The sequence below is a fragment of the Myotis brandtii genome, unplaced genomic scaffold (genome assembly GCF_000412655.1).
Source record: "Myotis brandtii unplaced genomic scaffold, ASM41265v1 scaffold1675, whole genome shotgun sequence".
Classification (NCBI taxonomy): Eukaryota; Metazoa; Chordata; class Mammalia; order Chiroptera; family Vespertilionidae; genus Myotis; species Myotis brandtii.
This window is the reverse complement of record NW_005356150.1, coordinates 113,737-127,931: the sequence shown is the minus strand read 5'-3', so window position 1 is coordinate 127,931 and position 14,195 is coordinate 113,737. Positions and strand designations below refer to the sequence as shown.

Genomic DNA, 14,195 nt, shown 5'->3' with positions numbered 1-14,195 from the left:
ATGAATCTCTCTCATGTCGATGTTTCTCTCTCCTCCTCTCCCTCTCTCTCTCTCCCCCCATTTTTCTCTCCCTCCCTCTTCTCCCCCCTCTCTCTCCCTCTCTCTCTCTCTTCTCCCCCCCACTTCTTTCCCTCCCTCCTCCTTCCTTTCCACTCTCTCTAGAAATAAATGGAAAAAATATCCTCGGGTGAGGATAAAAAATAATAAAATACTTAATCAATGATAATCATCCATGTCATATCCAGTACCAGATTATTCCAGAATACTCCAGAGTCCCTTACTTTTGTGAGGACCGCTGTGTGTTCTTCTCCACAACTAATATAGACAACTTTTTGCGTTCGTAAAAGTTTCACATGGCAAGGGGACTCTCGATCTAGAGTAAGATAAATATCAGAATGTCACTACCATTTGCCCTTGAGATGAAATATACATACCTATCTTAGCATGAATTTTGGGTCCCCTGGATGGCTGACTCACATATTCATCTTCCTGCATGCATCTTCATTTGGATGTCCAACAGACATCTCGTTTAATATATCTAAAACGCAATGCATAGTTTCCCCACACTCCCCAACTCTGCCTGCCCACCTCCTGCCCATCCCCCACCACACACAGAGGTTTCCTCTTTTCATAAATGGTAACTTTATCCTTCCAGCTTTTCTTCTCTTTATTTAAAACCACACATCCAACTGGCCCCATCTTCAAAGTCGATACAAAATCTGACTACTCCCACTACCTCCCTACTGCTCTTCCAGCTTCCCCCTGGACCCACTATAGCCAGAGTCAAGATAAATCACTCCTCTCCTCAAAACCCTCACAGAGAAAAGAAGCCAAAATCCTGACCCTGCCCTACCAGGCCCTACATGATTGACCTACACTGCCCATCTGACCTCCAGCTCTGCTATCTTCCCCCAGCTCACTCTACTCGAGAACACCACGTATCTTCCTGAATCATAGCCTTTGCTCATCCTGCTCCCTTTCACAGGAACATTCTTTGCCCAGATATCCATATGTTACTTTTCTTACCTGACTTCCTACAGGGCTCTGCTCAAACATCCTCTTACCAGAGACGCCCTCCCTGACCACAAATGTAAAACAGGAAATCTTCCTCTCAAATCCCTGACTATATACTTACTGGTTTGTGCCCACCATGCAATTTTCACTAAGCCTAGGTCTTATCTGCTTTGTTCACTGCTGCACCCTTAGTAACTAACATGGGTCCAGCACAGAGTAGATCACCAGGAAACATGTGTTAAACGAATAAATGTGTTTTTGAACAAAGAGGTATGTATGAAGAGTTTACCTACCTTCTTCATCACTGAGCCCTAGTTGCCCTGCATTATTCATCCCCCAGCCAAAAACAGCTCCAGAGAGAGACAGGGCAAAGCTGTGGGCCCCTCCTGCAGCCACCTGAGCCAGCGGGATCCCCTCCAGGGACCTCACCCGCTGTGGGCTGGCTTGGGAGGGAAACTCCTTCCCCAGGCCCAGCTGCCCATGGCTATTCTTTCCCCAGGTGAAGAACTGACCATCTGAAATAAGAACAGGATAACAAGTATTACCAGAAATGATACAAGTTCCATCCACAAAACAATCCGTTAGAACAATACAGTTGCCCAGTAGGATCATTTGTTAGTTGATCCCATACATACATCAAACCTGCCCCAAGAGCAAGGGAGCAGAGACACTTCATGCTGTAAGGCTGTCCTAACCAAAACTCCCACTTGTCTTAACAACAGAGAGATAAGCTAAGTCTTACTATTCTTCAAAGGCTATTAACAGTTATGCAATTAAAATATCAAATGTTTAAGACAATTCAGTTTTGAATAGGCCAATTACCAGGCTTAAAACCACTAAGCAAGATGAACTATTTCTGAACACCCCAAGACCATGAGACCCAGGATTTCAAGAGGTTCGGCATGAACTGAATTACACCACAGAGTATCTATCAGAACAGGACATGTTAGTGTGGATTTCCTTCAAATTTATTCTAACAGAGAATACAGTATTATTTGCTGGCTTAGGTTTCTCTAGCTCTTTCTTTGTCATTTATTGGGGTACCCAATAGTGAAATAGAGCTTGATAGTGAGGTGCAGCTAAGAAAAACCAATCTTCTGTAGGCTCATATGCTCAAGAACACTTGGGTACAGTCCTGTCTGCTGCTTGTCTTCCCCTGCAAGAGAACTAGAGCAGCTATGATGACCACCTTTTTCATCCTTCACACCTGAGAAAAGTAAGGGTGCTGGAGAATGGCCACTGTCCAACAGCAATGCATAGACACTAACCAGTTAATTAAAGGTTTCCAGTTAGATAACATCACACAAAAATGCAAAGAGAATTGGTCACAATAGTAACTTAATATGAGCATATATTTCAATGTTACATTACCAGCTGCAAGAGCCAAGCAATGCCAGTTGCCACAGGAAACTTGTAAGATTGTCTGCTGGTTCAGCTTTTGTATTAATCTAAAACAGAAAAGACTTTATTCTTAAGAAGGACATTCACAAACAATATTCCCATCTAAGTAAAATAGTTGTAATAAATAACATCATCTTTCCTAAGACTTTTAAAAATCAAATATATAATCTTGCATGATATAATTCTATTAGGTCTTTCACTTATCTCCTGCCTCAAAACACACAAAAAAAAACCTTCTGCACATAAACCCATTACCACACCCTCTGTTAATTCCCACCTGTCTTCTCCAATTCAGGGACAAATGGAATAAAGCTACAGAGCGAATATGGTTAGTGTCTGAATGACTTTCAAAATGAGGGCAATGCCATGATCCAGCAATTCCACTTCTGAGTATATAGCCAAAAGAATCGAAAGCAGGGTCCCAAAGAGGTATTTGTACACCCACGCTCATAATAGCATTTTTTACAATGGCCAAAAAAGGTAGAAGCAACTCAAGTGTCCATCAACAGATGAATGAATAAACCAAATATGGCATATAAATAGAATATTAATAAGCCTTAAAAAGAAAAAAAATTCTGACACATGCTACAACATGGATGAAACTTGAAGACATTATGCTAACTAATAAGCCAGTCACAAAAAGACAAATACTGTATAATATGATTCCACTCATGAAGTACCTTGTATAGCCAAATTCATAGAAACAAAGTAAAATGGTGGTTGCCAGGGGTTCAGGGAAGGAGAAATGGGGAATTGTTGTTTAATGGGTATAGAGCTTAATTTTTGCAAGATACAGTTCTACAGATTGGTCACATGTGAATATACTTAACACTACTGAACTACAGTACATTCAAAATGGTGAAGATGGTAAATTTTATGTTGTGTGTTTTTTACCACAATTAAAAAACAATAATAAGGACAATGCCTCCAAAATCCTGATTTTATATGATTACTTTTCAAATTGCATTCCTCTGCTTGCTTGTGTAAAGACAGGTAAGAACAGTACCTTTTTCACAGGGGTGAGAATTAAAATAAAAAAAAAAAAACATGTAAGGTACCTTGCACTGCCCAGAGAGTTGGGAAGCCTGCTCTCTATTTTATGTCCCCAAGTTGCCACACTCCTCTTCATTACGTGATGCCATAGAAATAAAGGAGTCAGATGGACATGCCCTTGGAGTGGGGTATTTTAGGAAATAGATAGGGGCGGATATCAGTTTGGTAGCTGTCAATTTTGTTAATGTTTTATTTTTTCAGATATAAGAAAGTTAAACTAGAGTTTGCATATGCATTTAATAGCAAATGGTACCCAACTATTTTTTATTGAGATAATTGTAGATTCACATACAGTAGTAAGAAATAATAGAGAGATCCCTTATATACTTGTCTAGCTTTCCCCAATGGTGACATTTTACAAAACTGTCTTATCAGAATACTGGCATTAATACAATCTACCAATCTTATTCCAATTTCCCCAGTTTTACTTGTACTCATTCTGAGTGTGTATTAATTTTATCACCTGTGTATGTTCATGTATCCACCATCATAGTCAAGATACTGAACAGTTCCAACACCACAAGTATTCTCTGGTGTTGTACTTTCGTAACTACTCCTTCCTTCCCCCATTCCTAGATCCTGGCAATCACTAATCTATCCTCCATCTCTAAAATTAAGTCATTCCAAGAATATTACGTAAATGGAGCCATACACCAGGTAACCTTCTGGGACTGGTTTTTCTTCCACTCAGAGTTAATTCCCTAGACACTCATCTAAGTTGCTGCATGTGTCAATAGTTGTTATAACTCCACTATTTTTTAAAACTGGAACATTAGTTACTGACTAAGAGACCAATGTTTCAGAAATTTACACAGCAATAGCCCTTTTTCTGACCAGTTTCCACTCAAATTCTCCACAATTGTTCCTTTATGGGTCAACATTACCCTTGGCACAACCTTCACAACCACAGTTACAGAAGGAAAGCAGGTCAAAAGGACAAAAATAAATAGGGAAATTATATCCTTGAGCTGGGAATTAAGCCTGCAACCCGGGCATATGTGCTGACCGGGAATCGAACCTCCTGATTCACAGGTCAACACTCAACCACTGAGCAATGCTGGCCGGGCTACTGTGTTTTACCTACTCATCTCATCTATCCTCCTAATAAATTTGTAAAGGCACACAATACATAACTACATTTTTTAGTCAGGAAACTGAAGCTTAGATAAGTTAATTTGCCAAGGTCATTCCCCTAATAAATAATAGAGCCAGTATTAGTATCTGAGGCTATTTGACTTCAAAGCTATGTTACTTTCCACAATACTAAGTTACTAATTAATAAATTTATTTTAATTAAGTTATAATATAAAATTATACATAAACCAAAGTCTCAAGAGTCATCCATAATTTAGACACAACTAATGAAAATTAAATTGCTACTATAACATAGATTATTTCATTTTCAGAAATGAAATGCCACTAAAAGCCTTTGATTCTTTAGCATCAACAAATGGAATACTTTTGTTATTAATGTTATAAATCTTTTCCACAATTTCATTAAAATATACCACCCCTTTTTTCTTATTATCACTCTCCTTCCTCCAAAATTAAATTAATTTTTGGAAGTAATGAATCTGAGAAATTACCTATTCTAAATGAGGAAGTGAATCAAATCACTCTTACCTCCATGTTCCTCTTTTCCTTAAAACAGCTTTTGTTTAAAAAGACAAAAATCTAAAAGGGGCAAAAAGAAAGAAGAATATATTGTCCTTTAAAGGGGACAATAATTGGGCAAGGTCCAAAGAGAGGCCATTTATTAAAGATGTTTGTGCTGAGCAATGTATGTGCTGGGCACCCTTAATAAAGGTGGTGCTAAAGTGAATACTCCAGATCTCCTGCCATCAAGAGCTCCCAGCTTTGTACTAGAAATAGTCACTAAAATAATTACAAAGAACATGACAAGTACTACAAAAGGGGTATGTATATATTTGTAGTATAAAAAAAACACAGGAATTAAATGGTGGAAATAAACCGGTGGCCTCTTTGATCATTAAGATCCTCAACAGCCCAGCCAGTATGGCTCAGTGGTTGAGCTCCGACCCATGTTCCAACAGGTCGCTAGTGTGAAGCCACAGCCCGTGTGGCCTCGGGTTCAAACACTTGGAGAAAGGGCTGACGTGCAAATTAAAATACAAGGCAAGAAATATAAATTTGAAATTATGGGGGAAGCCAGTTGTGAGCTGGTACAAGAAACCAAGTTCCACTGAGTCTTCATTACCATATGCTTTTATTTACTAGAATACACAACTGCTTTTTAGGAATGCAAACAGACATGTCAAAGGTGATTGTTTAGTAAACAGTAAGATTATCAGGTTGGGGGAGTTTGCTTTAGGCCATTGATTCAGCAGCAGGTAATAAAATGCAAATATTCACACTGTGAATATCAAAGAGCCCAATTCAGCCTTCTGACCAGACTTCTTGCATTTATATTAATTGCTGTTGATCTTGGTTCTCAGCAGCTAGTTCAATTCCCAGTGAGGGCACATGCCCAGGTTACAGGCTCAATCCCTAGCAGGGGGTGTGCAGGAGGCAGCCAATAAATGTTGATGCATTGATATTTCTAACTCTTTCTCCTTCTCCTTTTCTCTCTCTCTCTAAAATCAATAAAAACATATTTAAAAAACAAACCCTCAACAAACTGGCACATCACACACAAAAAGTCCACTTGAAAGTAACTTCAATATTTTGTATTATTTTTTAGTGGTGAAGCATCTGTTAGATATTTAGCTAAATCATCTAAGATTTAGAAGTAAATTATTTTAGAGACTTGAAACCACTGTATTAGTATTATTGTGTTAAACAGCTTATGCATATTTGGTATTTTAGCTGTTCTTAATGCTTGGGTAATTTGGCTTATTGTTAGAGTAACAGGTCAGCCTTGTGACTCTAGTTTAAAGTGCTTAATTGAGTATTTGATTTAAGCTTGCAATATTATGTGAAAGGTTATTTGAAAAGATGCTTTTTTAAATTCAAAAATGTATCGAGTTCCAAGCACTGTTAGCAATTAGGCTACTAGAATAAATAAAGTACATTCCCAAACTACTCACATTTTTTAACTTGAGATACACACTTCTGTAAATAATTACAATTTTTATGACAAGTTCTACAATATAAGGCACAGCAGTGGCACAAAGAAGCAGCAATTAAATGAAGAAAGCAGAAACTAAAACAAGATGTCTAACAAAGCAACAGCAGGAAGTAATATTTACAACAATTGACATTTGAAAACTCAGATTCCTTTCTGTGACATTCTTACCTGGGCACTGCCACTGAATCCTCAGTAGTCATGAGTCCCAGTTGACCATCACTTCCTGCACCCCAAGAAAACAGCTGGCCCCGGTCACTGAGGGCCAGACTGTGGGACTCGCCACACGCCACATGGACAATATGCTGATCTGCCAACGCTCCAATTTGCTCTGAAAGAGACCAAACCAAACAGCCCAGAAACAGGAATTAGGTTTTAAAAAATAGAAATAGAGGCAGGATACATGGAACAGACTGATGGCTGTCAGGATGAAAGGTGAAGGAATTAGCAAAAAAAAAAATTATATATATAATATAGACACAGACAATAGTGTGGTGATAGCCACAGGGAAAGGAGGGTGGGCGCTAGGTGGAGGTGGATAAAAAAGGGGAAAATGGGGACAGAAAGAGACTGCATGGGGCAGTGGGTGCACCATGCAGTATGCAGATGATGTTTTATTGAGTTGTACACTTGAAATCTGTATGTTTTTCAAACCAAGGTCACCTCAATAAATTCAATATTTTAAAAAAAACAATTTTGCATAGGCAAGGTAAAGAGTATTTCCAAGGCAGCTATGTAGCAGACCTATGCGGCAAAGTTGGAGAATGTCTCCAAGGTAAAAAAGGAAACACAATCTTATGAGTTTTATATTAAGTTTTACAATTCTGTCAGACAAAACAGAAGTTACTATGCCAAAGGAGGGGGAGGGAGGGAATAATTCATTCCAGAAAAAACTAAACATTTTACAGAAAGTAAAAGCAATCATGGAGAAATCAGAAAGGACACATGCACCCCTATGTTCACAGCAGCACAATTTACAATAGCTAAGATTTGGAAACAAATCTTAAGCGCCCATCAGCAGATGAGTGGATTAAAAAACTGTGGTACATCTACACAATAGAATACTACGCTGCTATAAAAAAGAAGGAACTTTACCAATTGCAACAGCATGGATGGACCTGGCGAGCATTATGCTAAGCGAAATAAGCCAGTCAGAGAAAGATAAATATCACACAATTTCACTCACTTGTGGACTATAATGTACAACATAAAATGATGAACAAAAGAAGATTCAGAGACAGAGTCTACTTAGAATCAATACTTTACCACTTCAAGTAGAATGTAGAAACCTTACCACCATATACATCTCTTTACCCTTCCCCCTTTAAGTTATAGTAATCTTAAATATCACATCTGCATACATTGCAAACTCCATCACAATGATATAATTTTTGCTTTCAACCATCAGAGATGTATTTTAAAGAACTCAAAAAGAGAATAGTCTATTATATTTACCCAGACATCTACTATTTCTATTGCTCTTCCTTCATTCCTGATGTTCTAATACAGTCCTCCTGGTATCATTTTCCTGCTAAAGAACTTCCTTTAGCTATTGTTTAGAATAAATTTGCTGGCTGTGAATTTTCTAGTTTTTTTTTCACCTGAGAATGTCTTTGTTTCACACTCATTCATGAAAGCTAATTTTTCCTTGATACAGAATTCTGGGTTGACTTCTTTTCTTTTAGCAATTTTAAAATGCTGTACCACTGCCCTAGCCAGTTTGGGTTAGTGGACAGAGCATCAGCCCTTGGACTAAAGGGTCCCGGGTTCAATTCTGGTCAAGGGCATGTACCTTGGTTGCAAGTTTCCGCCCTGGTTGTTGGGGTTCATGCAGGAGGCAACCAATCAATGTTTCTCTCTCTCACATCAATGTTTCTCTCTGCCTCTCCCTCTCCCTTCCACTCTCTCTAAAAGTCAATGGAAAAATACCCTGGGGTGAGGATTAACAAAACAAAACAAAACAAAACAAAACAAAACAACAACAACAAAAATATATATATATATATATGCTGTACCACTTATGGCCTCCATAGTTTCTGGGATGGAATTCACAGTCATTTCAATAATCACCCCCTTGTAGGTAATATGTTGTGTTTTTTTTTCTGGCTGCTTTCAAATATTTTCTTTGTCTTTAATTTTCAAGTTTGATTTTGGCCTGTCTGGATGTGGATTTCTTTGACCTTATCTTGCTTGGGTTTACTGGACTTCTTGAATCTGTAGGTTTATGTCTCTTCTGCCAAATTTGAAAATGTTTCAGTCATTATTATTTTCAGCACCACATTCTTTCTCCTCTTCTGCTAGGACTCCAATGATATGAATGTTCTTGTCCCGCAGATTCCTAAAATCCTGTTTAGGATATTTTATTCTTAAAGCCATAAATCTAAATTTACCATGTATGCTTTTAGATGCAAGAAACCAAATATACTGAATTAGAACATATGGAGGCCTGTCACAGGCAATGGGAGGGAAGAAGTATTTGTGTTTTTTTAGTCATTAGCATGCCACTAGCCAGAAGAAAACCAGCTGTAGTGACTCAGTTATTTTCAGGAACTCAGATTTGCCAACCATGCATAATATGATGCCTTAAAAGGATTTTAAAAGAGAAAGACTGTAAATTAGGAAACTACCTGACACCTCTGGGAGAGGGAATCCTAAAAGCAGAAGGGACCTCTGTGGTGGAGATACAGTGGTACATATAACTTGTATAGCAAATGCCTGAGTCCTCCAGTTGATAATTCAAAACCCTTCCAAGAAGACTGAAATCTTAATGCTCAGGCACAAAATACTAAGGTTAGCTCAGATGTTATCATAGCTGCTTTAACCTTCACAGAGCTTTCCTTTCCTGTACAATGACAGCAGCAGAGTGCCTGCATGGGTACCTACCTACAAGAACTAGAGTGTAAACTACAGGAACATTGCCTCACATTAAAGAAAAGCTAGGAAACACCTGCTGACTATATAAAGTCTTTAATACCAAAATGCAAACAGCATTAAGATGTCTCAAATGACTGCTAAGGAAGTCACGGACATTAAAATACTATGATTCCTAGTAAAAGGAGAAAACAAACTGGTTATTTCAAAATCACTGGAAGAGTTCATGAATATTTCAAAGCATCATCATCCTTTACAGTGGGAATGGAGAAACTAAAACATTTTCAAAAAATGCATCAATCAGAGGTGACAGAACCAAGACAGGTCCATTTAGAAAATAAATTAATCTGTGTTAGATCCACTAATATAAGTAGGACATTGTTAAGAAATCCCAGTTTCCCCACTTCTATATGTCTCCTTTATTACAAGAGGCTTCCTCACATACACATGCTGCAGCCCCTCTCCCATCTCTGGAGAATGGGAGGCGAGGGCTGAAAATTCTCATCTTTTTTTTTTCTTCCCTTTATTGATTAAGATATTACAAATGTGTCCTTATCCCCCCAATGTCCCCTCATCCCCCCCATCCTGCCCTCACCCTCACCATTGCTTGGTCTTTCTGGTGACCAGCCACCATCTAGGAGCCCACCCAATCACCTCATTAGCACAAAAGATGCTCTTAGTGCTCTTACCACTTAGGAATTTACAAGTTTTTTAGAAGCTCTGTGCCAGGAATGGGGTAAAAAAAACAAATATTAGAACAAGAGATGCTTATATAGTGCTCTTAGCACTTAGGAAATTATGAGGGTTTTTATGGAGCTCTGTGCCAGGAACTAGGAGCAGAGACCAATTTACATGTTTATCTCATAAACATTTGTTCTCATCCAGAATAAAAACCAAACCCTCCCAATTTTTATCACTTACTACAGTTAACCAATAGCACTATTCTATCTCCTTAGAGCTCAAATATTTTAACTTTGGCCTCCTTGGAAGGCAGCCAAAACCCATGGACTGACCCAAAAGATAATAAAAAGCACTCTATACTAAATGACAAAATATACACTGGAAACATGTGTAATCACAACAAAATACTTGCTAGTCCACTTCTTTTCAAAGAGGCTGTGTAAAAAGTCCCTATTTTTGATTAACCATTTAAACTGTAGTAAATGGAAAAATTGTCTTTGATTAAATCAAAGGAGAGATAACATATTTATTAGCTTTTAGGTAAAAATGAAGAAAGCACTGAAAAATTAAAATTATGATACAAATCCTACCTTTATCTCCTAATAAAGTAAATAGTAGACACCTAATGTTAGTATACTACCTATCAGTACAAACTTTAAGGCACACATTTTGACAGTATTCCATAAGCTTTAGAGTTTTGCATAGTCTTTGATACAACAGTTGAATTTCAATAAATGTATCATAAAGAAATACTGTACATTGCACTATTAACAGAAAAAAATTATAAGTAAATTGGGATTATACACTACAAGTTGAAATATGCAGTCTTTTAAAAGGCTAATATAGATCAGTATGAACATGATCATCATAGAAAAATATTCATGAGATACTGAGAGGAGATGAATGTTACAAAGAAGTATTATAATATGATCTCATTTTTAAAAGTTATGTGCCCTTGATGGGAATCGAACCTGGGACCCTTCAGTCCCCAGTCCAACTCTCCATCCACTGAACCAAACCAACGAGGGCAGAAATACCTCGTTATCATATGTCTGACTCACCTGGGCAGCCATGCAATCTTGACCAGAAATAAATTCTGCATAAGAGCCTAAAAAAAGTCAAAGTGCCCTAGTATTTTATATAAACATGCAGGTTACACAGAGCAAAATTCAGAGTCAAAAATGCATTAAAGAGGAGAACAACAGTAAAAGTGAAAGAAACCCAAAGCATGGCTTCTTCTTGACTCGTGGGTCTGGCCTTGCCATGGCCAGTCCAAAACAAGGGACAGAGAGTAGCCACTTAAACTAAAACAGTAAAGGATTCATTTATCTTGAAGTTTTTGGCTCCCTCCAGTCTTTCCTATCACAGAGCTTTGTTTCACTGGTTGGTTTCGGCCCCAGGCACTCAAGCCTGAAGCTCTCCTGGCTGGACACTCATGATCAATCCTAAGAAGTTCTCCAAACAGCTCCCTTTGGCTGGAACACTGCCAAACTGAATGGTTCATTTAAACTGAACAAACCTGAAACAGTGGGCTGACCCAAAATACCTAAATCAAGGCAGTTAAATGGTAATCCATAAAGTGATTTAGCTAAGGGATGACAGTGAGATTTACTGTTTTTCCTAAGTTCATAAAATGATAAGGAAAAGAAATTCTGTAGGTCTAGTGACCCTGCCCAACCATGGGTGAAATGTACTAGCACCCTCCCCCATTCAACCTATATCGGCACAGGTGAGAGAGAAGGAGGGGGCAGAGAGAGAAAGAGAAATATCACTCATTGCTCTCTGGGCACTGGTCCACCCCTTCCCACTCTTAATTACATTTTGTCAGTTTAGAAATATAAAAAGCAGCTATTTACAAAACCTAAAAAAACAAATCCCCCACCATATGAGAGGGTAGCAGATGCTTTATGACAAACTAGAGGCCCAGTGCATGAAATTCGTGCATGGGTGGGGTCCCCAGGCCTGGCCAGTGTTCAGGGCCGATCAGGTTCCCTGCCTCCCCGCCTCCTCCTTCCCTCGCAACCCACCCCCAGTTCCCCGTTCCAGCCCCGGGCCAAGCCCCAACCAGGTGATCGGGACCTGCTGGCCAGGGGGATGATGGGGGGAGGGACCCGGGAGGTTGGCTGCCGGCCCCCAGAAGGGAGCCAGCCCTTGGCCCCCCTGGGAAAGGGTCCCCAACTGCCACCACCCACCCCCAGTTTCCCGTTCCAGCCCGGGGGCCCAGCCCCAATCCAGAGATGGGGGCCTGCTGGCCGGGGGGAGGAACTGGGGGGTTGGCCGGCAGGCCCCAACGGCGATGGGGGGCCTGCAGGCTGGGGGAAGCTCCCGAATTGAGTGTCTGCCCCCTGGTGGTCAGTGTACATCATAGCAACCGGTCGTTCCAGTCATTCTGTTGTAAAGGTCGCTTAGGCTTTTATATGTATAGATAGATTAGAATAGTAAGAAAGAAAACAGGCATCTCGTCAATATAAGTTTTACCCTCAGTAACCAATGGGAGAGCATGAAATAACCAGAATGACTAGTATATTCATTGTTCACCACTAATGTTTCTATATTGCAAATACTAAAGGTATTCACTAAAGTTTTTCTGCTTCAAAAGCTACTCTTGGTGAGGAATAACAAACAGAAAGGTAAAGCATGGGCTAGCACTCATGAAGACATCACAGAAAACTTCCAACCTCTCATTCATGACCAGCTGGTTTGAGGTATCCCTATCATATGCTACCTCACAATATATAAAAACACTCCATAATTACTGCAGCCTTCTTTCCTGCATATGAAGGAGAAAGAACATGTAATGCAGCAGTTCTCAACCTCTGGGTCGCCAACCTGTGGGTCGCGACTCCTTTGGGGGTCGAACGACTCTTTCACAGGGGTCGCCTAAGACCATCGGAAAACACATATATAATTACATCATGTTTTTGTGATTAATCACTATGCTTTAATTATGTTCAATGTGTAACAATGAAAATACATCCTGCATATCAGATATTTACATTTCGATTCATAACAGTAGCAAAATTACAGTTATGAAGTAGCAACGAAAATAATTTTATGGTTGGGGGTCACCATAACATGAGGAACTGTATTAAAGGGTCGAGGCATTAGGAAGGTTGAGAACCACTGATGTAATGTGTGCCTCATGGTGAGCTCAGCATGACTATCACCATTTTTCCTATCTTTCCTTTCTCTCCTTGTTCCCAACATTCTTGTTTCCAGCTGGCCTGGAGGAGATCAGTGTTGCCTACACCTCCTTGGAGAAAAACAGGGGACTTTCAGCCTCACGGTCTAATGGTCCCCACCTTCCCCAACTCCCTATTTTAACTTTATGCCCAAATATCCTCCGAGTTCTGTATAGACAGAAGGTAGAACTTGCTGTTTCAATCACCACAATCTATTTAACCATGATTGGCGCTATTCATATAGCACTAGGCCAATTCCAAATCAATGAAAGATTCCTTTCACATGATAAAGTACACAGATTGATCACTACACGATCTAAAGTGGGAAACAGGATTTTTTAATTGTTAAAGATTCTCTGCAAGCTCTCCTTTGAAAAGAGGGGGAGAAAGGGCCTTAAACTCTCTTCCTAGCAGTATAAATAACTAACCCCTCCCCCTCAAAAAAAAGTTAAAAGGCTGAGATGCTATAGTGACTAGACCTCATGGAAAGTTCTCAAATGTTAATGAGGTAAATCATATTCTTTTTGATAATCTCTGAGTCCAATGCTTCCATTTCAATAGATGACAGAGTGGCAAAAGAGAAAATAAAACTTTCTTCTTTTTTAATTTTTTATTTATTGATTGCTTGATTTGAGAGAGAGAAAGAGGGAGAGCGGGAGAGGGGGAGAGAGGGAAACAGGGGGGAAGGGGAGGACACTGATTTGTTGTTCCACTTGTTTTTTTTTAAATTAAATCTTTATTGTTCATATTGTTCAGATTACATTTGTTCCTCTTTTTTTTCCCCCATAACTCCCCTCCTCCCAGTTCCCGCCCCATCCTCCGCCCTCACTCCCCACCCACTGTCCTCATCCATAGGTGCACGATTTTTGTCCAGTCTCTTCCCGCATCTCCCACTCCCCTTTCCCCCC

General features: G+C 39.4%; 1 protein-coding gene across 3 annotated transcripts in view; it reads right to left on the bottom strand.

Annotated features, from left to right (window-relative positions):
- The window catches only part of HERC3 (HECT and RLD domain containing E3 ubiquitin protein ligase 3), an 82,984-nt gene that overhangs the window by 50,829 nt on the left and 17,960 nt on the right, over positions 1 to 14,195 (bottom strand). For all 3 annotated transcript variants that reach the window (XM_014536855.1, XM_014536856.1, XM_014536857.1), the window contains exons 3-6: positions 6,725 to 6,884; positions 2,386 to 2,462; positions 1,308 to 1,529; positions 282 to 373 (exon numbers count right to left, since the gene is read on the bottom strand). In XM_014536855.1, coding sequence (XP_014392341.1) covers positions 282 to 373; positions 1,308 to 1,529; positions 2,386 to 2,462; positions 6,725 to 6,884 — 551 coding nt within the window. The remainder of the gene's footprint in view (positions 1 to 281; positions 374 to 1,307; positions 1,530 to 2,385; positions 2,463 to 6,724; positions 6,885 to 14,195) is intronic.